The sequence below is a fragment of the Salminus brasiliensis genome, chromosome 3, assembly GCF_030463535.1.
Source record: "Salminus brasiliensis chromosome 3, fSalBra1.hap2, whole genome shotgun sequence".
Classification (NCBI taxonomy): domain Eukaryota; kingdom Metazoa; phylum Chordata; class Actinopteri; order Characiformes; family Bryconidae; genus Salminus; species Salminus brasiliensis.
The window spans coordinates 36,541,728-36,565,382 of record NC_132880.1 but is presented as its reverse complement, the minus strand read 5'-3'; the positions used below and the strand labels follow the sequence as shown (position 1 = coordinate 36,565,382).

General features: G+C 40.9%; 2 protein-coding genes across 2 annotated transcripts; one reads left to right on the top strand and one right to left on the bottom strand.

The window, feature by feature from the left end:
- The first annotated feature begins 11,697 nt into the window (after positions 1–11,697).
- sync (syncoilin, intermediate filament protein) lies at positions 11,698–17,315 on the top strand. Its single transcript, XM_072674815.1, has 5 exons — positions 11,698–11,815; positions 14,170–14,916; positions 16,025–16,447; positions 16,649–16,773; positions 16,880–17,315. The coding sequence occupies exons 2-5, from the start codon at positions 14,188–14,190 to the stop codon at positions 16,935–16,937; spliced, it is 1,335 nt and encodes a 444-aa protein (XP_072530916.1). The 5' UTR covers positions 11,698–11,815; positions 14,170–14,187; the 3' UTR covers positions 16,938–17,315.
- Positions 17,316–17,558: 243 nt separating this feature from the next.
- rbbp4 (retinoblastoma binding protein 4) lies at positions 17,559–22,953 on the bottom strand. Its single transcript, XM_072674813.1, has 12 exons — positions 22,846–22,953; positions 21,634–21,781; positions 20,972–21,117; positions 20,704–20,877; positions 20,497–20,612; positions 20,175–20,335; positions 19,885–20,011; positions 19,693–19,770; positions 19,527–19,603; positions 19,333–19,390; positions 19,111–19,221; positions 17,559–18,251 (listed from the first exon to the last, which is right to left on the bottom strand). The coding sequence occupies exons 1-12, from the start codon at positions 22,859–22,861 to the stop codon at positions 18,189–18,191; spliced, it is 1,275 nt and encodes a 424-aa protein (XP_072530914.1). The 5' UTR covers positions 22,862–22,953; the 3' UTR covers positions 17,559–18,188.
- Positions 22,954–23,655: the final 702 nt, after the last annotated feature.

Here is a 23,655-nt window from a genome sequence, read left to right as displayed (position 1 = left end):
CACATACACTATATATCCAAATGTGTCCACACAAACAGCCTGTCTAGTCCCTGCAGAGAACTATTGCCAAAAATATAGGACTCTCATGAACATGAATGTATTTCTCCATGTACAGTATCATGGATGTGCCAAGGGAGCCAAGCCTATGACTCTGCTCTTTTGAAGCAGTATTATGTGAGAATTGGCATTTCTTGCTCCTGGGCTTCTCCTAGTTGGGATATGTAATTCATGCTTTGAGCCACCTGTAAAGGACACACTTAATACATGCATTTCTGGACAAGCTGTGGGGTACAGGATCGTCACAGAAAGCATGTGGATTGAGCAGGTAGAGTGATATTACAGGATTTTACACAAATATGACTCTTGGGGGCATTTTCCTGCCCGCTTTAACAAAGTTACATAATGCAGTTAGCAGCGTTCTGAGCCTGGAATAGGAACGACTGATTTCCTTACTACACCTCAGTAGAGCATCGACATGATTCTGAAGGTAAAGATACTACATAGTGTTGCTTTAACAAATATTGGTTGCATGAGACTAGATTACATTCAGATTGCAGAACATCTGCCAGGCCCAGATGGACAGAAATGCATTATATGACAGAAATTGTCAAAATGTTGACAGACTTACCAACAATTCCAGCCAGAGGCCCAAGCACTAATAAAGACTATGCAGAGGAACTGAACTGGGGCAAACATAAAGATGTAGGCCTGTGGGCCAGATGATGAGAGAGAGACAGTGAGCTTATGCAACGCAGCTCAGGAACTCTAAATGGAAACAACATGGAGAGGAAACATCAGCTAGAATATGATCAATTTAATCAATCAACTTTCTCTCTTTCTGTGTCCATCTCTCTCTTTGTCTGTCAACACACTCACTCACTCTGTCTGTCTGTCTCTCTTTTTTGCTGAGTGAGCAGTCTTTTTGGGGATCAGACAGACAAGCTGTCTACTTCATTATCCTTTCCTCCTGTTCTTTCTGCTCAGGAAAACCGGCACATGTCCAGGCACGGTGTTTGCCTCTCTCTCTCTCTCTCTCTCTCTCTCTCTCTCTCTCTCTCACTCCCTCTCTAAAGCCTCCCCATCCTAGAGGCACGCTGAGAGGCTGAATGTTCTGGAATTCCTCGACCTTGCTCCATTTGCACTACACAAAAGACCGGAAAAGAAAAGAAAATGTTTGTGTTCGTTTTTTCGTCCCTATCGCTGCAAACGTGGACCAGGGCAAGTGTGTTTTGATGTCTGGAGCTCAGTCCTGTTGGCTGTGCTCGCGTCTCTAGATGGTTTAATTATGGCCTGCACTAAGGGAGCCTGAACACACAGTTAGCTCTTTCAGAGAGCCTAGGCCTACATGAATAAGGATGTGCAATCTGAAAGTGGGCACAATGAGGGCAGACTTCTGGACTTCTATACAGCTTCTTTTGGAATCTCTTTTTTTCAAAGATCATGTTGTTAGGATAGGTCAAGTATAGCTGTTTGTTTTTCCAAGCACACAAACACAACACCGGAATGAGTAACATTTGACATGACAATTGACAAGATGAAGCCAACATAACTTTTTTTTAAGGCATAGACTGTATTAGGTGTCAGAAGGTGTTCGTTATAGAGGTTAACTGGTTCACAGTGGCATGGCGATTGCTCTGTACCCCTTGTCATTGTTACCCTCTGGCCTAATTGGCACATCTGCTATTCCATTGGGAGGCACTCAATGTGTGAGAAGTCCATTTCTCGGTACATCTTCACTACAGCAGCTCCAAAACATTCAGAGAAGTTTGCAGTTTTTGAGATACTACCACCCAAAAGGTATTATTATTCATGTTATGTCTGATTGGTGTAAGTAGGGTTTTATTTAAAGTTATTATTATTATTATTATTATTATTATTAATAATAATAATAATAATAATAATAATAATAATAATCAACTCATGCTACTGTTGCTTAATAAAAAAACAAAGTTCTGTATGGTGCATTAAAAAAAGCTATTGAGCAATCACTATTTTGGTCTCATTTAAAATTCTCCAGGGTTTAATGTGTTGCACAAAACATTTTAGCCATCATGAAAGCCTGTTGAATGGTGCAGGTGAGGACATTCTAGCACAGCACAGCAAAGCAGACTTGAATAAGGCTTATGGATGATGGTTTTAGTCTACCTCTCTTTTGACTATTGTTCTGTGATTATGACATTATGTTAAATGGTAGGTTGCAACACAACTCAGACAGCACTGATCTTTCCAGAAAGCTATTTCTGTCCTCTCACATATGTCTGACTGAGAGTATTTTAGGCCTGCATTTGACCACTAACAATCAAACGACCCGTTAATGCATTGTATACACAAGAAATGTCCAGATATACTCAGTAAGTGACAGAGCATAATACGGGAGTTGCAGCCTGCCATCCTGCCCCTGTGTCTTCCCAAAACACACTAGTTGTAATTGCATAACTATAACTTATGGCAGGGTGTGACAGAGTGAACTCCTGTGATTTTGTGGCAGCTTTGATGAATGGCAGAATGGTCAGTCAGTTTCCATGTGAGGTGGGGACTCTCTCTGTGCGCTGGGGTCAGGGAGCGGCTGTTTCGTCAGGCTGAAGTGAGTTATGCTTTTGCGTGGTGGTGCTCAAACATGGAACTGGTAATTACATACCTGCCTAACAGCCTCTTTTGTGGTGCATAAGCAAAGCAAAAGTGGGAGCTCAGAGAGAGTATTCCTGACTTGTAAGGCATTTACACACTCAATAGACCAGGAAGACTGTCCGTTTTACAGTCAGGTCCATAAGTATTCGGATACTTTTAATATTCAGATGCAAATCATTGCAGTCAATGACTGCCTGAGGTCTGGATCACCAAATGCTGAGTTTCCACTCTTGAGATGCTTTGCCAGGCCTTTACTGCAGCCACCTTCAAATGCTGCTTGTTTGTGGGTTTTTCTGTCTTCAGCTTTGTCTTCAGTAAGTGAAAAGCATGCTCAATTGAGTTGAGGGTAGCTGACTAAGTGACTACAGCCTGGCAAAGCATCTCAAAGGAAGATCTCAGCATTTGGTTCCAGGTTACAGAAGGTTCCAGACTTCAGACAGTCATTGAGTATGAAGGAATTTGTCCAATTTGTCCTTTATGACTGTAAAAATGGAGTGACATGGCTGTAATTCCAAAATGTTTTTTCCTTAAATTTCCTTAAATAAATTAAAGCTGAAAGTCTACAGTCACATCCCTATTGTTTTAAATCCATAATAGTAGTGTATAAAGTTTTATAAAAATATTTCATTGTCCAAATACCTGCCTGTGTTCTCATTACAGACATTAAATGGCAATGTTTCAGGGTGCCCTCATGTCTGTGTTACCTTCTGGCTCTCTCCTTTTAGTTAGGCTGTTATAGTCAGGCATAATAATGTTTAAATCCTTCTATCCTCTATAAATCCTCTATAAATTCTATAAAACAGAAAACGTCCATCCCTTTACTCTTTTCCAAGTTAATGACTAATGGAAAGAACTGCATTAATGCTGCATAACCCGTAAGTTATATTCATGTACAATCCGGTAATATTAGTCCACCACTTCATGATGCATGATTCTTTCACTTTCTGTGACGGTTGAGTATCTTTCAGCTTGTCAACAAATACTGTGAAAAGTCTGTCCTTTAGTGATGGCTCAGTGCGTGAATTCCACTTGTAGGGGGAGCCCATGAGCAAGAAAAGTCAATCTCGCATAATGCTACCTTACTTCTCTTTTTCCATACTTTCATGATTAGATTGTGAGATGTTCTGCATAAGACTGTTTGGCTGATACCTCTGTTTTTTCAATAGTTATCAATATCTTGAGTGTTAGATTCCTCTTCTCCTTGTTGGCGATTCAGCCGTGTTTTAAACGAGGAAATGAACCATAACTACAATACTGAGCTTATTTGAGAAGACGTTTGAAAACAGTGAAGCTAATATACCAACAACATTCACACACATCAGTTGACAGATCATTTTAGTAATATTTGACATGAATTGCTCTTCTAGTTTAACAATTATGCTTTCTGTCCTGAACATTAGAGTAAATATAGTTGCCTAGACTGTCTGTCTGTGAGGACCTCGGGGTACAGGGAAGAGTTTGAAACAGTGTGTGTGTGTGTGTGTGTGTGTGTGTGTGTGTGTGTGTGTGTGTGTGTGTGTGTGTGTATGTGCACGTGTTGTGGTTCCAGCAGGGTGTGGCTCTGTTGTTTTGGAGGTCTCATGGCTCTCTGGGGGAAAGAACAGGTTTTCCATGTGATCCACAGTGGTGCAGATCAGCTCCCCTAACAGTAAAATCAGGACCACTGCTGGAAACATTAAGCTATAGTTGAGAGAGCAGTGACACACTTTTCCTCCTTTGATATCAATCTCAGTTCTAGACGTATTATTTGATTATTAATAGTTATTAATATTAGTCTTATAATGCACAAACTATTATTATTACGCAGATAAACTTAAGCCTGTTGGCACCATGCCTAATTCCAGGCATGGGCTAGAGGGGTATAGAGTCCCCCAGCATTGAGCTGTGGAGCAGTGAAACTGTGTTCTCTGGAACGGTTGGTGCTCCATCTAATACTTTTGGGATGAGTTGGGGAGATGGGGATAAGGTGGGGTGGAGATCATCCAACATTCCGACCTCACTCTAGTCACTGTATGCAATCACATCCTCACACCAATGCTACAAAATCCAGGAGCACAGGCTTTTTAAATACCCTTGATTTTGGTAGAAACAATGAATAAGCAGGTGTCCCAATACTTTCTTTTAATAGATCATATGTTCAGCTACCTTGACAATAACTTAAAACCAAAACCTTAGTTTGTTAACACGATGAACATCTGTTGATCATATATAGGGGCTAAAGTGTACCATTCAAATAAAGTTAGACCAAATATACTGTTCATTTTCCTATTAGAACTTTTTGTCAACACAACACTGTATTTTTACACTGTAGTTACTCCATGGTAAGAGAGGACAATGAAGAGAATGATGCAGATGGAATCTTTGCTCATATATATACTATTTATGTACCTCATGGCCATGTTCAGTTCTTTCTATATGACATTTTAGCCCCTTATATAAACCTGCAGCTGACTAAGAACTGTGCATTTACAATCCTTAACTGTAAGAGCACACTGTCCGGACCTTTGTTTACCACAAATCTTGAATAATCTTTGAACTTATTTCTACATATAGATACATCGGTTATATGGCTCTGAAAGCACAAGGACAAGAAGAGGGCTCTCTCTCTCTCTCTCTCTCTCTCTCTCTCTCTCTCTCTCTGTCTCTCTCGCTCTTTTAGGATAGAGGACATGATATTTTTAAAATGTCATTAGATAGATTAGGGTGGAACAAAAAGGAAGCTTCCACAATACAAAATGTCACAAAAAATGTCACACTAATTCACCCTATTATTTTACAGGCATTCATTTTCAATTAGAAATCATCTATTTTCACAAGTAGTAAGTGGGTAACGATGAAGAGAAAAGAGAGCACTGGGAACACACAGGCGTCCACCGCGGTTGGGATGTTTTGACCCAGGGGATTTCAAGTTGTAGGGACCATAGAAATGTGTTAAATATCTGTAGTGCAATTGCATTTTTAAATGAACATTTACCATTAGTGAAAAAACCTTAACAGCCCTATAATAATCATAATGGCCAAATAATATCATTTAGTTTTAGTTTCAGGACATTAAAATAAATAAATAAAAAATACAGTCAGCTACCTTAAAAAACTTCACTGGACATTTGTCATCATCCTGGTCTGTGCGACCGATTATTGATTATTGCACATTTTCGAATATTTGATCCACTTGAGTGTATAACTGATTTGTGTATTTCATTGCTGTCCTAAACCTTGCATTTTTGCTGTGTTTGGTTTTGGACACCATTTGAATCTGTCAGCTAGATCTTTATATTGTGGTAGACGTTTGAGATGAATGGACCAGTAGAAATGCTCATTGACTTTCAGTGGTTGTGTAGATGTAGGTACACATAGAGTCATTATAGTGGAGAGAATCTGGGATTTAAATAGAAGTGTTTAAAGTTGTAAAATCCATACACTGAATATAAGGTGTAAAAGCAAACACTGACGTAAATGAAAGCACATCTGGTCACCCTATGTGGTATAAGGTTCTAATCATAGAACAACCAATCCAACAGCAACTCCCTTTAATTACCACTATGGAAATTGTATATCATGGCAAATGTATATAAAACTATACAAATATAGACTACTGTTATTTTTAGTGTTTGGTATTGGTATGGTATTTGGTATGGAAAAATCGCCAGATGAAATATGAATGCGGACTGATTTGATTCATAGCAGTGGGTGTAACTCACTGAGCTTGACTGATTTGGTTCAGCTCTTCTCTGTTCAGGTTACATCCCACACAAAACATTTGTTCAGAGAATCGGCTAATGTTGAAGAATGTTTGGCAGGCAGATGTGATGCTTATCATCTGCCTGAAAGGCTTCTTTATCACTGCCATCGTTGCCTTTCATGCTATCCTCATCGAGTCACGTTGTTAAAGAAAATGTCGCAATGTAAAGTGTGGGTTTACAGACAACATAATGTAGCTCACTGAGAGAAATATAGAGCAAGCAAGAACTCCCTCAGAGCAAGGAGAGAAATCCATCCTCCTCTAAACATTTAGTGAAGCAGTGATTCTTTACTGTGAAACAGGTTACTTAGCTGAGTAATGCTTCAAGGCATTTACGTATGTTGACAAGGATTTACTGCTCTCTAACCATCACTGAGGAAGAGAAGAAAATTGATGGTACTCAAACACTGAATTCATGTTGAATGATATACTGTCACAAGATTCAGTAAAGATTTCACTTTGAACTGAACAGGAAAAGAAAAGGGAGTTTCCAAAGTTTATTTAGCTCAGTGGTGAACGGTACGTTACAGACCTGACCCAGCTGGCCACCAACATCGATAGACCTTGTAATCTGGTTAAATGTAGGTCATGAAACTGGGTGACCAAAATTCCATGTCAGGACAAAGTCTAATGCCAATACTAATTTGACAGAATAGTGACGGGAGCTGATGTTGATATTTTATTGATTTTAAGTTTAAGTAACCAAAACCCAACGTCTTCCAGACGTCACAGGCCGACGTCATATTGATGTAACTAAAACTTAGTTGTATGTTAATGATGACTAAAACCCAACATCAATCCAATATAGATTTTTGATGGATATGTGATTTAGATCTTTGACCACAGTTCATGTGTTCAACGTTTGGTTTTGATTTTGACCCGATTTAAATTTTTCATTTCAGGTGAAAATATAACAAATTGCTAGGGGTCTAGGGGTGTGTATTTAGCGCTAGGATAACAGCAGATCATTGTAACATTTCCTAAATAAAAAACATGGACATTTGAAACTATATCCAAGCTGTATCCAAGACCTCCTGAAGGCCCAGGGTGACAATATTCTCATGAAATGGTCTCTACTTTGAAACATGATTGGTTGATTCCTTTGTGACTTACATAATTATGTTGCAGGTTACTTTCACATCTTAGTCCTTCAGTTCTGCTAAAGACCCAACCACTTGTTCAGCATCATCAACCCATGAACTACAGAACAGCTTTCTAAAATATAACCATCTCCTGTCAAAACCTTTGGATGAAATAAGACTAGTACTTTATTACTCTTTAAAGACAAGACTCATTCTATTGAAGGAACACGAACAACAAACAGGAATTTCCTAATTCAATAGGAAGGCCATGAGACGTCTTCACAGATATTGACCAACACTAGAAGTACACGTGTAGATACAGTTTTGTCATGCTAATTTATCAAACACATTCCAATGACATGCTAACTGGACAATTCTTTGTGGAGTTTGTACTCCATGGATCACTCAGGGGGTTTAGAATATTAGCTTAAGACCTGAGCTTTTTCCATAAGAAACTCTGCTTTGAATCATATCACATCATGTACAGCACATTTGCCAAGTATGAGTACTATGTACTACGTGTGTGTGTGTGTGTGTGTGTGTGAGGGAGGGAGTACATGAAAGAGAAGCAAATGGCAAACAGGTGAGATAGCTTATGTGTAGTATTATGAACCTGTACAGAGCCTTGAAAAATAGACCCAGAAACTCTGTATTGTGTGTGTGTGCTTCTGTCTGGAAACCTGTTGGTTATCGTGTTTTATGTGTTCATTATGTGCAGTGCAGGACGTTGTATTCCCATGGGAAAATGTAGGAGAGACTGAGAATGTGTTGCCACAGTAATCAAAACATGCATTTTACAAAAGATAATCTCACTATGATCTGCAGTGATGAATGTGACATTTTCATTACAAAACACATGGCTTGGATCACTGACAGCGCTTAGCTCATGCTCCGCTTCAAAGACACAGGTGGCAACTTTCTCTTCACAATGACACAATTGTAACAGTGCACCTAAATCAAATGTTGCCGGCACAGAATGTGCAGTTAAAGAGTGACTTCTGCTATGATGAGCTAAATCCTTCATCGGTTTAGTCGCAGTGAGCGTTACTGTGGTAAATCAGCGACGGCCTCACTCAGCACAGGCTTATTATACAGTTGCAGAGGCTCTGCATTCCTAAGAGAGAGCGGCGGGCTCACAGAGATTGATGTTAATGTAAAGAGAAAGAGAGAACACACAAAAGCTACAGCTCCTGCACTTCTACATCTCTGCATCTGTGAAAATGCTGGAGAGGAGTCAGGCAGTGAGGAGGGTCCGAGACCACCAAGAGATCTGCTCTGCAAAGGAAGGGGGGGGGTGGCGCTTTTCAAACAAGGCCACATTCTTACAGAAGAATGGAACCGTACTTATGTCTGAATCTCCATGGAAACAGAGGGCAGAGAGGACCGGACTGAGATTTGTATATGTGGCTTTTAGGATCTGCATAGACTATACAGTATAGACAAACTGCATGTATGGATGTATAATAAATAAATACATATGAATGAAGAATGATGATCTCCACCCCAACTCATCCCTAGCTCCCCAACGTATACCAAGAGTATTGGATGGAGCACCATCATTCCAGAGAACACAGTTCCACGGTTCTTATTGCTGGGGGTCTTTATACCCCTCTGGCCCACAGCTGGCTTTAGGTACATAGGCTAAATAGGTTAATGTTTATCTGCTCCAGAGAGTCCTATTCTATTGGCAGTACGTCTCTATAGGGACTAGACAAGTTGTGTTTGTGCATTGACACAGCTCTGTAGTGTTTTTATGTCATGCAGTAATGTTGATTTAACCGAAGCTAAGCAGCCCCCCCTTCTGGTCATAACACAGAAGCACAGCTGGGAACTAAAAAGTAAAATTAGGTTACAGGAAAGCCCCTGAAAGTCAGTACCAGCGGCCTTTTCCATTCGCTCATGTGCACCTGTTTACTGCTCTCAGAGCAGCTTTTTTCAAGAACTTCTGACACACTATTCATCTCACAGGATGAGTGATCAGCGGCCTGTGAGAGAACGTCAGTATGATCTCTCTATAGATGTGTGTTACTGGATTTACTCTTTGATCGTAGGAAGAACTTTGTGCGTATTTTAGAAACTATGTGGGGCAGAGTGCACAGTGACCTGCACCACGGCTCCTGCACAACATTGTTTCTCGATGGAATCAGGACTGAATCAAGGTGTTCTGCCTCTTGTCTCCTTCCCCTCACTACTCATAGTCTCTGAAAGATGACAATGAAACCTCCCTCCAGTACATCACAGACTGTGCCCAGCTCTGATGAAGACCAGACTAGGTAGAGTCATTATACTTCAACAAGAACAAGAGAACAACAAGACCTTTTCCTGTGTAAATACTGCTGTAACTGATTTAACGGACATGTAAACTGACTTAACTGTGTAAATGTTAATGTACTTGCTGAAAAATAAAATACCTTTATGATTTCAGATGTCAGATCTCAAGTGGCCAGAATTTTCTTCTTTCTTCTTATATGTGTTAGTGAATGTAATCTCATATGTATGGCAAGCCTAAAAATCTAAATAAAGCCTATATATATATATATATATATATATATATATATATATATATATATATATATATATATATATATATATTGTCATTGTAGTGAAAACTAGTGATCTATTTTTTCACTATTTTAATTCCAGATATCGCCACTGTAACAACTTCTAACCTTTAGATATCAATAATATTATTTATAATAAGGAGTCATTAATCCCCCCCAGTGCTTATTGAGTCTACAGAGCATTGCAGACTTGTATGCACTGTGTGCCTCAGCACTCAACAACCTCACTCTGTAACTTTACATGGTCTGCCACTTAGTGGCTGAGTTGCTGTGGTTCCTAACTTTCCCACTTTTCAATAATACAACCCACTAGTTCTTCATGGAATATCTAGGACGGCAAAGGTTTCACATACTGACTTGTTACACTGGTGGCATCCTATTACAATACCATGCTGGAATTCAGTGAAAGACTGATTCTTTCACTAATGTGTGTAAAATGCAGACTGCATGGCTAGTTGCAGCTCCGGCAATGGGACTGAATGAAACACCTGAATTTAATGATAAAGAGGTGTGTCCAAATACTTTTGTCCATTCAGTGTATCTTGAACTTGTACTGGTCACAATTCACTTACAGATATGTGGACTAGAATGGTATATATATATACACCTCTTAATCAATAATCATTTATCACTTCTCTATATGTATACACCTCTATCATTAAATTCAGGTGTTTCATTCAGTCCCATTGCCACAGCTGCAACTAGCCATGCAGTCTGTCTTTACACACATTCGTGAAAGAATGGGTCTTTCTACAGATATATGTATACATATGTTACCTGTACTGTAGTGAGATCGCATGGAAATCAAAGGAAACATATGACTAGTCTAAATAAGAAAAATAAAAGGATATATGGTCCTGACAGTATGAGTCAGAATAACTTCAGATATTTGTAAATCTGATATTATTACTATATACGTTAGATTACTACAAATTTAGTAGATACCTATACATTTTAACTGGTCTGAATTAGAGTTTGTATTAGTAAAAAGACCTGTCACTTGTATCAAACATGGATTGCAATAAATATCAGATTATCAGACAAAAACAGAGCAAAAAATCTTCTGATCCTCAAAGTCTTCCTACAGGTCATGTAAAGTGCAGTGCCTATTTACAGCATGCGTAGCAGTGAGCAGGCATGGAGAGCATTCAACACTGTCCTCCCGCTACAAAACGCACACTGTATGAGGTTCTACTTTGTCTTCGTTGCTCCTCTGGCCTTTGATTAGCTCTCTGCTCCAGTTCCATTTCAGTCTCCTTTTCACTTGATGATGCTCAGGCTTTCGGGTCATGCTGAAATATAGGTCAGTGTTGTTTAAAATTGCTAAGAAGTGAAGTCAAAACTTTCGCAGCTACCAATGAACTAGATTCCCATTGGTCAAAGCATTGTCCCTCCCATGTGACTGTCCTGTCTTGGATCCTATTTGTTAGTTTTGCTTTGTCAAACGTCTTTCAGGCCCCTGCATTGTGCTCCCCATTGGATGTTGCTCATGCTTGTTTGCATAAAATATTCTCTCTAAATCCTCATTGGCTCGTGTCCGCATGTCCTCTCTCTGTGGACTTCTCTGTACAGGATTAGCTGTAGTTGGGGTCTATGTTTAACTGGCTCATATTTCCCCCCTCCTACTGTTTATTAATAAATGTAAACAGATTCTGAGTTGCCCTGGTGACTCAGTGCAGTACACTGGAGCTGGAAGACAGAAGCCAGACAGACTCGGACTCTCCCTCACGTTCTTGGTCCTTCCAGCTCTTCTCACACTGCTTGGATATTGTTCTGAAGATGAAAGAAAGACATGACTTTCAGTGAGTATCTGGCCTTTTTACTTACCTTTACTACAAAGATACATCTGAATGCAAAAGAGACACTTGAGTAAATGTAAGTTCATCCAGTCAGCCAAACATCTGGTACAAAGCCATATATTACATACCTACTTATTATATTCTGATGATGGTAAAAAGAAAAGAAGGTATGCAAAAAACAATGGAAGTTTCATATCAGTCCTGTAAAACTACAGTGTAAGCATGAACAGCTGTTCGGGATGGAGTATGCCACTGTTGGAATGTGCCCTGCCTGGGCTAGCAGCTGCTTTATCTGTGGTCCCCCTGAGCCTCACTTTATAGCTACTGACCCTATTTATCAGAGACATGGACCCTCAGACCATTTAGGGTATCTGTGTCTTTAATATCACATTTTGTCCCAAGGGAACACCAGGGAGAGGCACTGCTTTTTAGTGCAGAACTTAGATCTCTGTAGCCAGGATTCGGGTTTGCGATGTGCTGTGAGTGACCATTGGTTACTGGTCCCACAGTAATGGCTGGGTTTTGTTGTGGTAAGCAAGCAGTCTGGTGGTCTTGTCTTAACGTACCCTGGCCGGTAGTTACAAATGATCTTTTGGAAAGCTTTATGAGATTTATATTTATATTTGCTGTTCTCATTTCCACAAATGGTTAGAAATGTCATGTATGATGGTAGATACTTTAGCATCAGCTGTGACAAGAGATACTTATAGATGTGATCCCAATAATTTAGCATTGTTGGAGACTTCTTTACACATCTCACACTTGCTAGAACAGCCTGACCTTGCAATGTTGTAAATTATATTGTGGACAGTGGAATCTTTTTTTAACCCTTTTCAGACTCTTATGCATCTACAACCTTCTTTCTGAAGGCCTAAAGAGCTCTTTGGAATCTTGCCATGGTGATACCGCTCACTTCAACAATCAAAAGCAAACAAACAAAAATAAGGATACATTCACACAACAGGTAAAAATGGCCCAAATCTGATCTTTTTTTCATCATGAGTTATCTATCATTTTCATTCTGATTTGGCCCAATTTCATATCTGATATTGAAATCTGATACATGTACAATACGCGATCAATGTCACTCGGCCTGAATAGCAAGATTGGAATTTGTGTGACTTTTATGTCTGTCCGACTCAGCATTTGTGAGTGCTGAGGAGAGTGGAAAATGGGTCATGTGCGTCAGTTTAGGAGCGTGAACTGTAGGTCCACATAAGATATGCTAAAAAGACAGTGTGAATAGCTTAAAAACTTCAGATTTGGGCCACTTTACCTGCTGTGTGAACGTAGCCTATATGCCTGGTGTTTAAAATACGACCGGCCCCTCTGCACCTGATTTTTAATTCAAGCAATTAAAATGTTTTCCCTCAAAAACAAATTGCATTTCTATGAATTACACATACAGTTTATTTTTTAAAGGCATTTCTTCAGATGTATATGTTGAATTCCATTACCTCTCATTATTGTTCAGATGCCCAAATGATTAAATATGTGAAAGATTTGACCTAGTTTTTTTTCACATGACTGTAACTATCCAAAAGTATCCAATTGGTGCATTCAGCTATTTCAGCACGCTCATTGCTGACACAGCTGTTACAATATGCGCACACACATATAATGTCTAGAAGAGCACTGCCAGTAGAATGGGACTCGAAGGTCACCATGCCCACTGCCAAGTGCCAGATAAAGCTCCCAGGCAGTGGACTGTGAAGTAGTGGAATCACGTTCTTTGGAGTGATGAAGCACCATGGAACACCCATGGGATGGTTTGGAGGGCTATTTGCAAGCCAGAGCTGATCAGCTAACATCAGTACCTGACCTCAATAATGCTCTTGTGGCTGAATGGGATCAAATCCCTGCAGCAGCAACATTCTAACATCTATCAGAAGGCTTTCCTAGATGTTTAAGGATGTAACGACAGTAACAGGCATTAAATCTGTATATTAAAACCCTTGATTTTAAGCTTAGACACTGGCTCATAGTGTAGGTAGATATGCTTACATGTTCCGTGGTTAGTCCAGCACTATATTTGTGTCTGTGCTTCTCATAAGTTAGCTGTTCATTAGCTTTGGGCAGCTGCAGCTTAATGACTTGCATGCCCTCCAGTCTCTTGGGTTGCCTTCACTTCACCACCTTCTACATGTACTGCACACTGTGCAAGAATCTCACACCCACAATGTGCTGCACACACACACAAACAGTAAGGTTGATTAACAGGGCCTCTCTCATCGCTGAAGCACTCTGAAGAGAACCAAGCAAATGGCTCATGAGCACAGTGTGTGTCAGTTTAGGACTGAACCAGTAATATAGAAAGGAAAGTGACATTCAACCTCTTTTGTGATTATTATTTACAGATAATTAACAGATAGAGGATGGAGAGTGAAGATACTAAGTTTGAGCAAGCCTGTGGGCCTCTGTCAGAGCCTGAGGGCAAATTCGAACCCTTATTCATTGAGGAAGAAGATGAGGACTACTTTGAAGATTGCTTGGAGGAGATCGAGGCTGCTTTTGCTATTCCCAATGAATCCGTTGCCTATTCACAGAAATGCCGGGAAGCACTGCAGGCTGAATTTAATGGACTTATGAGGCAGATGCTGGAACAGTTAGATGACTTTGATGCCACCCACGAGACTAAATCTACCACGCCAGCTTTCTTCTCAGAAGGTGAGCATATGTCAATAGGAAATGGCTTCGAGGACATGGGCAAGTTGGAAGACGGTGTCCCAGAAGCAGCAGTATCCATGGTTGTAGATGAAGCTGAAGCTGCACCAGTGCTGTCTGAAACCATGAAGATGAAGGAGCTCGGGACATCATTTGAAAGTTGCATCGAGGAGGTCAGCCAGCTAGAGCGCAGGAAGGAGGAGCTGGTGCAGGAGCTTCTGGAGCTGGAGAAGCCTATGGCAGAGGAAGTTCAGTCTTTGAGGGCTGAGCTGGGGGAAGCAAAAAACCTCCTCTCCAAGGCCTTAATGGAAAGGCAGAGTTTGCAGGAGGAGATGCGAGTGGTCAAGAGACGCTTGTTCTTGACCGCCAGGGACTGCGCACAGAGCCAGGTGGCTTTGGCCACGCAGCAGAAAGAAGTGGGGCAGTTACACCAAGCACAGGTACTGTGAAGTGACATTGCCTATAGGTGGCATCTGTAAAGAACCAGTGGTAATGCTTTTCTGTAGGCCAGCATTCATTAAAGCAATAGAACACGAGAGGGACTGTGTTGTCCTGAAATAACACACAGCATGGCTGTGATGAAGAAGACATGAGCAGAAGGCGAGTGACGTATTGTAAATAAATAAATAAAGTAATAAATAAGTAAATTGAGCGGTGCCTTAACTTTCCTTATGGCTAGTTCCTTAAAAAGCAAGCTTGTTGCTACCTCATAGTAACGGACTCCACTCGCTCACTGTAAAGCCTGCAGGTCCTTCGCCAGTTCCTTACATAGACACTTAAGTTTTTTTTCTTGTCCCTTCGTGTTTTGTTGTTGTGTATTTGTGTCTTAATTCTTTTAGTTTGGTTTTGGGTCGTTCTTGTGTTCTTTTGCTAGTGATTAGCTACATTACTTCTTTATACGTTAGTTTTTTTTAGCTAGCTGTATGATTTATAGCAACGCCGTTCAGCGGAGTGATACAGTGTTTATGAAAAGAACGTTAGAACGCTTCTGGCCGGACTAACTGTTGTATAACAACTAGTATAAACCTACATATCGCTGCTGTCCGGTGAAAACCATGTATCTCCATTTTTGTTTTCTCCATGGATTTTGGAGATACGTGGTTTTCATTGGACAGCGATGATATACATACATAAAAGCTTATTCCAACAAGTGTCAGTGGTCATAAAGGCTGCATAACGCTTGTTGAATAAACCGTTGGAAATGTTCGTGTAGCTGCATTTCAGTTGTCCTAAAAGACTGGTGTAGTAGCCTTATGACCACCGTGCAGCCATATATACACCACCCTTCAGTTGTGATTTGCCGAACCACTCTTTAAAAAATATTTGTGTAACTGAAATATTCAAATGTGGGCCTTTTTGATGTTTGAAGAATCTCCATACTATTTTAGGTATTTTAAGAGAGTTCTAATAACCAGGTGTCCAAACAAAGGAAACTCCATAAGAATGTTTATGTTAAAAATGTAGAACAAATTCTACACCTCTGAAGATCTTTTGCCAGTATAGAGAGCTTCTAATGCTGCTGTCTGCTCCAAAAATTCTTTCACTCAGGAAGAGATGAAGGGCCATGTTGTGAAGCTGACTGAAGAGATTGACCAGCTTCATTCTGAACACCAGGACCAACTACAAGCCCTGCAAAACCAGAAAGAGAACATTACCCAGGAGTCCAGCAAGGATAAGACACGCTCCTATCTGTCCCAAGGCCGAAGGGCCTCCAGTGACCTACAGCAGTACCTCCAAGATGGAATCAAAGCGCTGGAAGAGTGGTATGAGCCTCGGCTTGTGGCCTTATTAAAGAGACGAGAAATCAGTGCTGATGCTGTATGTAAGTCCAGGGAGCAGTGCCAAGAGCTAAAGGCTCAGCTGGGGCCTCTGAAAGACGAAGAGCAGAGGCTGGGGCTTGAGAGGGCCCGTTTGGAGGAGCGGATCCGTCTGATGGAGAGGCAGAGGAAAGAAAATGTGCAGCAGTATCGGGTATGTAATTTAGTATACGTTAAAAAGCGTTGTGGGCGATGACACCTAGTTTGAATCTGGCGGTTGTTCTGTACATTGTGTCAAACATTTCATGAGGAGTGGACCAATAGAAATTCTCCAAATTGACTTCCACTTCCATAATTTTAGAGATACAAGGTTTTTGGATGACACTGACGATTTCTTGAATGCATTTGTTTCCAGGAGACAATAGATCACCTTGAAGAGAACAGCAGGGAGCTAAAAACTGAGCTGCAGATTCAGATAAACAAAATCAAGGAGATTGAGGCATTAAAGAACAGCCTGGTCAAGCAGCTATACTTCTATAGGCAAGTATTTCACACTACTAAAACCATTTAATTGATCCTAATTTCTATGTTACGATACAGCAAATTGAGAGATCTTGAACCACCATGTCCACATTCTGTTTCATAGAGAACGGAAAGAACAACATCCCCCCCAGGAGATCCTAATGATGGAGGAAAAAACCTGATTACTGTTTGTGTTTGACCACATTTTGCACTCTTTAGTGATGTTCAGAGAATTCACTTTTTAATGGAATGTTATTTTTGTAGTATGCAGCGTAAACACAACTGTTAAAGTGTTAAGTGTAAATAATCCGTGCCACAATGTTAACAGTGTAATCATGCATGTGGGTGCGCTCTCCACACAGATGTTTAAAAGCAGGCAGTAGGCAACTTCAAATAAACCAGCACTCAGCGTCTCTGAATGTCACATCACCAAGGTATGTGTGATGGAGGCTGCCCAGATTTTTATCTACCCACTTTAACAGCTCAGAATGCTCTAGATGTACCTGCTGTGTTGACAGGGAAGTGAGTCAGAGTGAAGAGAATAAAGCTTTTATATACAATAGTCTGAGTGCTAGTGATTTGTCTTTAGAACCACAGGGTAGGACAACAGGAGAGAACAAGGACATATTTGGGCATCATACAGGGACTCTCAGAACACACTGACCGAGTGATGCTGGACAGGCGTAGATAAGCAGCTAGAATAACATGGATGAAGCACTTTATTATAATCACTTTGAATAAACGCAGATTAAATTGGGAGGTGTTTACAAGGCACACTAAAATCATTAGAACGACTGAACCAGTTCAGTGAAAAACAGTTTATTCTGAATGTTCTGTACAATAACACAGACATAAAGAAGACGATGAAAAGCCACAAAAGGATTTTACAATATTAAAGACATGAAACGGACAACTTCACCAGACCATTACTGAGAAAGTACAAAATAAAGAGTACACAGGTTATCCCGTGGACCCGACATATGAAGGACGCATTTTCGCAGACATGTAAAAATAAAAATAATTACCATGTTGTCCATTGACAGCCACCCGAAATTAGACCACGCCAAGCAGGTAGTCGCTAGCCGCAAGTTGCTTCTGATACATTTAAAATGAAAACGGACTTTCAGAAAACCCATAGAATGCTTAGAGCTCTGGGGACAAAGCACTTCAAAAAGGAGAGGGATTATAATTCTTACTTTTAAACCAAAACTAAAGAACCACCAATTTCTCATAGAAAAATACACTTTTCACAAAGTAATAAAAAGGTTGCCAGTCAATTTCCCCCTCCTTTTCTTGGGAAAGAACATTGTGTTCTTTGCTTGTGTAGGTGGCCGCTGATGTGTCTGATTCAGTTCACAGTTCCAAGAGATGGGAAAGAACATGGTCAGATGGAGACAGTGAGGTGTGGTGGAGAGTCAAAGTTCTATTGTTCTTTATCCTTGGACCTCCGTGTCTGCAGCGCCTTCGGGGTCCTCATCATTGTAAATGTTCTCTGCCTAAAGAAAGTGGAAAAGGACACAGTATTACAAAACTGAGAAAAGGGCTTCAGGAGATACTCTATATGGACAAAAGCAATGAGACATCAGCTTTTTCTTTCAAAATCATTAATTCTGGAAGGAAAGTTTTAAATATGTATGTTTTTTTAAAAGAAGGAAAATAACAGAAGTTACAGTAATAGGGTCTACTGTGCAGGGAACATTTTCTACTAGACTCTGGAGCATTAGCAAGGCTGAATGATCACCGCCCTGGCGCAGAACAGTTCCACAGCTCAATGCTGTGGCCGCATAGGGCATGGTGCCTATAGGTTCATGTTTATCTGCTTGGCAAGACATCTCTATGTGGGCTAGTTAAGCTGTGTGCGAGTGCATGCATTTGCACATCCATGTGAGCAATGGGTGCCAACAAACATGAGGACATGGCTATGCTACATACCTATGCTCCAGTATACTTAAAACACATGTGATTATTGTACTTAAGAATTTAGCAAATATAAAATTAATATTTAAACATACTCTAGCATCTGAGATTTGTAAGGACTACTCTGAAGGTCCAAATGTAAGGAGAGAAAATGTGTCGTCCTGGTCTTGTAGGTACAGACATTTTATTCCAACAATACCAGTGAAGTACAAACCTCCTTAAAATACGGTAACAATATACAAGTAGACATATTTCACCTCTGTATACGTTAGACTGCAAGTACAGTCATATCTACAAAAGAAAATTGCTACAGTCTTTAGATTTACGTTTTTTACATGCATTTTCTATAAAAGGAAAAATACTGCGTTTCTGTTCTGATCATTGTTTACGCAAGGTTCAGTTTGTCAAAGGATTTGCATGCACAGCATATTTACTCACCATCTGCCAAACTTGCATGATGTTGTCCTCAGATACAGAGCAGATCACCCATGGCTCATTGGGGTTCCAGGAGAAGTCCGAGATCTTTGCTGTGTGTCCACCATGGATGAACTAATAAAAATAAAAATAAGTAAAGCTTCCAAATTTCAGAAAGCCTAGTTAAGCTTCTGAATTTTAGGTGTCTCACAATGCCTAATTTAATGAATTAACTGAACTTCTTACCAGTAACTCAGGCGGGCCATCCTCTGCATCTTCTGGTGACTGTTCCTCACCAATTTTACTGCAGAAAAACAAAACAAAAAAAAAAAAAAAACAATAACCACCAGAACTATGATTACCACAGCCACAGTGCAAATTATGCATCTTCATTCTTTGGCAATGTCAGAGCAGACTTAGAAGCAAGAGCGCTTATTAACCTGAGATCCCAGACATTAAGTCGTCTGTCTGTTCCACTGGATGCCAAGATGGTCTCATTATGAGGTGACCATTGAACCTGTAGGAGTATTGAGAAACCCTTACTCAATTATTCAAGAGTTTAAAAAGCTGTACATATATACATGGCATAAAGGGTGTCTTTCATACCTGGAAGATTTCGTCTTTGTGCGACTCAAAGGAGTGCAGCTTCAGCTTGAGGTTCCTAAGATCCCACAGTGCCACAGTCTAAGAGGAAACAATAAATGATTGTTTAATATCAGCTCATTTCATTGATTTCTTTAAATACAAAAAACTTGATAACAGAGGACAATAGTAAACAACATTGACTAAGGTTCTCACCTTGTCAGCAGAGCCAGTAGCCAAGATGAACTCACTGTAAGGATTAAAGGACAGGCAATTGACCTCTGCAGTGTGGGCATCAACTGCATGGCTGGGCTTGGACGTGTTGTTGGAGCGCGTGTCCCAACTAAAAGGCAAAGTTTGATTAAAACCAACAAGAAAACAAAATATCAATGTAATTTAATCAAAAAAAAGTCTGATTACTTGACTATTTTTTACTTGTTTCCCTTCACTACACTTTTTCAATGATGTCAGCAGGAAGAAAGACATGGACACAAAGAATGACCTACATCATTAACTTCTGGTCATCAGCCACTGATCCAAAGAGGGACTCATGCAGTAGATGCCACGAAACATCCTCCACCACAGCAGTGTGACCAGTGAAAATGGTCTTTGCATCAACTATCTTTCCCTCTTTTGGCACCGTGCTGATGTCCCAAAGACAGATCGTCTGAAAAAATACAAAGTAATGCAAAACTGGTCTTAATTATTTGGGCAGAGAATACACATTTTAGAAAGTGGTTTCATAGAAACCAAGTTACAGTCCCAGAGATAATTACTCAAAATTAACAATCAGATCAAGTCACAAAAACAAATGTCATGGTTTCTTACATGGTCATCAGATGCACTCAGCAGGCAGCCACTTAAGTTGGGGTTCCAAGACAGGCCATATCCCTCTTTCTGATGCCCCCTCAATCGCAAGTCAGGAGTGCACTCGCCAGAGGGATCTACAAGGAACAAAAACATTCGCTTGTGATACCAAAACCAGTCAATCAAAACAGGGAGAGGCACAAACAACATAGTTGAAAAGGCTCCTACCAGGCTTGGATGGATGCTTGGTGTAATCAAAGACCAGCACATCACTGGTGGGAGTCTTGGTAGCAATAATGCAGGGGTTCTGGGGCATGTAGCGGGCCCTGTTCACCTCTCCTTCGTGGTTAATCTTAATTTCGATCTCAATCTTACCACTCACCGAACCAAAGCCTCCAAACTCTGAAAGAAAGGATCATAAAAGGTCTTCATATATAAACGTGTCGATGTTCTAATTTATGGTGACAAATCGGTAGACCATAAAACACTCCCTTACCGCCTTTCTCACTGTCGTAATGTGAGGCATCAAATTGGGCATCATCATTAGGCAGCTGAACACTGGCAATGACCAAGTGGTTTTGCTCATCAGAAGTGTGGGTGCCGAGAACCAGTCGATGGACGCTGTAATCCTTACCCTCAGGCCTGCGTAAGAAGAGAAAAATAAAAAAGGAGCAAAAACTTTATGCTTAAAAAGGTACACCGATGCAGCTTCAAGACAAGTTCCAATTTTCTTTCACATTACCTCATGAAGGAAAACATTACTCTAACTGGAGCTGCTTCCTAGCTCATATGCATATGCAGCAGTTTGAACACACCCTACACCCGTTTTACCTATTTATTATTTAATACACAGCTACTGTTTAACCTTTTCACATACAAAGGTAACCACACGTTTAATGTGCACCTTTACCCGTGTTCAATTCAGAAATATACAACTGTCAAACAGAAAGGGTGCTCTAATTTGCATATATATTTTTTAATCAAATAACAGACCAGGTTACATTTAAAAAACAAACAAACAAAAAAACAAAACATGGCATCTGAACAAGGTTGCATACAATTTTACCATGAACTCAAACTAGTGTGTGTGTGTGTGTGTGTGTATTGAGAGCTAGTTACATTAGGTTGTTTTCTGTAGAAGTGAGCATTTCAGAATACCTGGTGACGTCCGGTAACCACTGAGCAGTGAGGCTCGGCCACTCCAGTGCATGGGTCATCACCAGGTCGTACAGAAACGGGGTGTTTTTCTTCCATATCTTGTACTCTTCGTTTATCACCCTCTCTTCAACAGCATCATCGAAAGCAGCTGCATCACAGCGTGAAGAGAAACAGTCAGCTCTACAGTCAGGACAGACTGTCAAAACTCAAACAGACTGAAGACTATCAGTGATCTATCTAGGGGTGAACTAATCCCCTCCATACACTCACATATCAAACTCATGAACATATCAACTCTGTACCTTTACACATCAAGAAACGCTGATGTGAAAAGACTGTATTCTTCTACTTCAGGAACACCTGTACTCACACGTTATACTCTGACTGTGTAAACCTGTCTCATAACACCTTACATCTCTGCATCTTGTCCTCGCCACATTCTCATGATGAGTGATGTGTGGGTGCTGCGTTGCCCTGTCCTGTCCTGTTTATAGCCCCCCTGTCTGTCGTACACACTGTATTGGTCCGTGATCGGTGTTTGCACACTGCACTTTCTGTAACTTTGTACTGTGTACCTCCAAGGCCCTGGAGGGACGTAATTTCGCTGCACTGTGTAGCTAGTACTATACTAACGAAACGACGTCTCTTGACTTGACTAGTTCAGTTAACGTGCCTAAACATTTCTGCTACACATACACAGCCAGCAAAACCACTCCAGCTTTAAGTTCCGGGCACATAAACACACGAGTAGCACGGACACTATCTAAGACACAGAGAAACTAAAAAGCAGGTCAATTTAGTGGCTAAATACACAAACCCGCGCTAACGTGCTGATCATGCTAACTTAACGAGCTAGCTAACGTTCATTCATCCAGCCGGCTGACGCCAACGAGCGCTAGCTAGCCACATTAGCACGTCCGTTACTTTTCATCTTTTTAAACTAGCTAACCATCTGCCTAAAAACAACGCACTTTGACGCTCGCCACAGCCACCACTTCCCGCGTATCTTGCGGGAGACAGCGCTGAAGCTGTGTAGCTCTGTAATATGGCGGGACCCGGCCTGTGTTGATTTTGTCAATGGCTGCTAACAAGCTACGGCATTAGCAATGCTAGCCGACTTGCTAAACATATTAAACCTGAGGAGAATATCGGGGAAATAAATTACCACACCGCAACGCTTTCTGACTAAGTCACATATAAGCAGCCGCATACCGTCTTTATCAGCCATGGCGAGTCGTTAACGGCCGCAAACCAGGCAACTTTCGGGACCGCGGGTGATCCTGCCGCTCTTCTTTGTCTCGCGCACCGGCGTGCACGTTCGCGCCAAACTCTATAGCAGAAACCAGCGCGGCCGCGCGCGCCGCCAATGGAAGCGCCGAGACTGCCGAGATGGGCGGGACCACCCTGTTTCCCCACCCGTATTTCGCCACTCCTCGCCCACTGCGCTACCGCAGGCCAGTACGTCACCCGCCTGGTTCGCATAAATATGCATATTACATTCAGTACTAGCCAATCCCAGAGCTGGAGGCGGGACACTTCTAGCCAATCCCAGCGAGGCAAGCGAGACACTCCCGTAATCCCGTTGTCGGAATACGGGCGGTAAACAAAAAGGAGACTTCAACAGCAGAAATGAAGGCTGCGTCCCAAACCACACCTTCATGTACTTTATATACTACACTAGTGGATGCACTTCTAATTGCAGAACACGTTTAACACCGTTTAGTGTATTAATGTGCGATTTATAACGCGGCCAAAGTATACAACGCTGAGGATTGACAAAGAGGGCGCCAATTGCCGTGGCCACTGATTGGGCGCATACTGTATCACGTGATCGACCAAAGTCGGAAGTGAAAAGAGCTCTATCGTAGTAAGAGATGATGGTGATCGTATCGTAGCTATAATATTGCTTAAATGTGATCCCAGAAGAGGATTTTATTTATTACTATTTAAACTGGCCCATTGGACACATCTGACTACACTTATCAGTTTATTAGCAAAGACCGAACTGCATTCAGAGAGTGT

Coding starts and splice junctions, on each gene's coding strand:
- sync (XM_072674815.1), top strand. CDS start 14,188: ATGGAGAGTGAAGATACTAAGTTTGAGCAAGCCTGTGGGCCTCTGTCA. Junction 14,917..16,024: donor GGCAGTTACACCAAGCACAG/GTACTGTGAAGT, acceptor TCTTTCACTCAG/GAAGAGATGAAGGGCCATGT. Junction 16,774..16,879: donor AAGCAGCTATACTTCTATAG/GCAAGTATTTCA, acceptor TCTGTTTCATAG/AGAACGGAAAGAACAACATC.
- rbbp4 (XM_072674813.1), bottom strand. Junction 19,771..19,884: donor CTACTGGCTCTGCTGACAAG/GTGAGAACCTTA, acceptor GTTTCCTCTTAG/ACTGTGGCACTGTGGGATCT. Junction 18,252..19,110: donor TCATGCAAGTTTGGCAGATG/GTGAGTAAATAT, acceptor CACTTTCTTTAG/GCAGAGAACATTTACAATGA.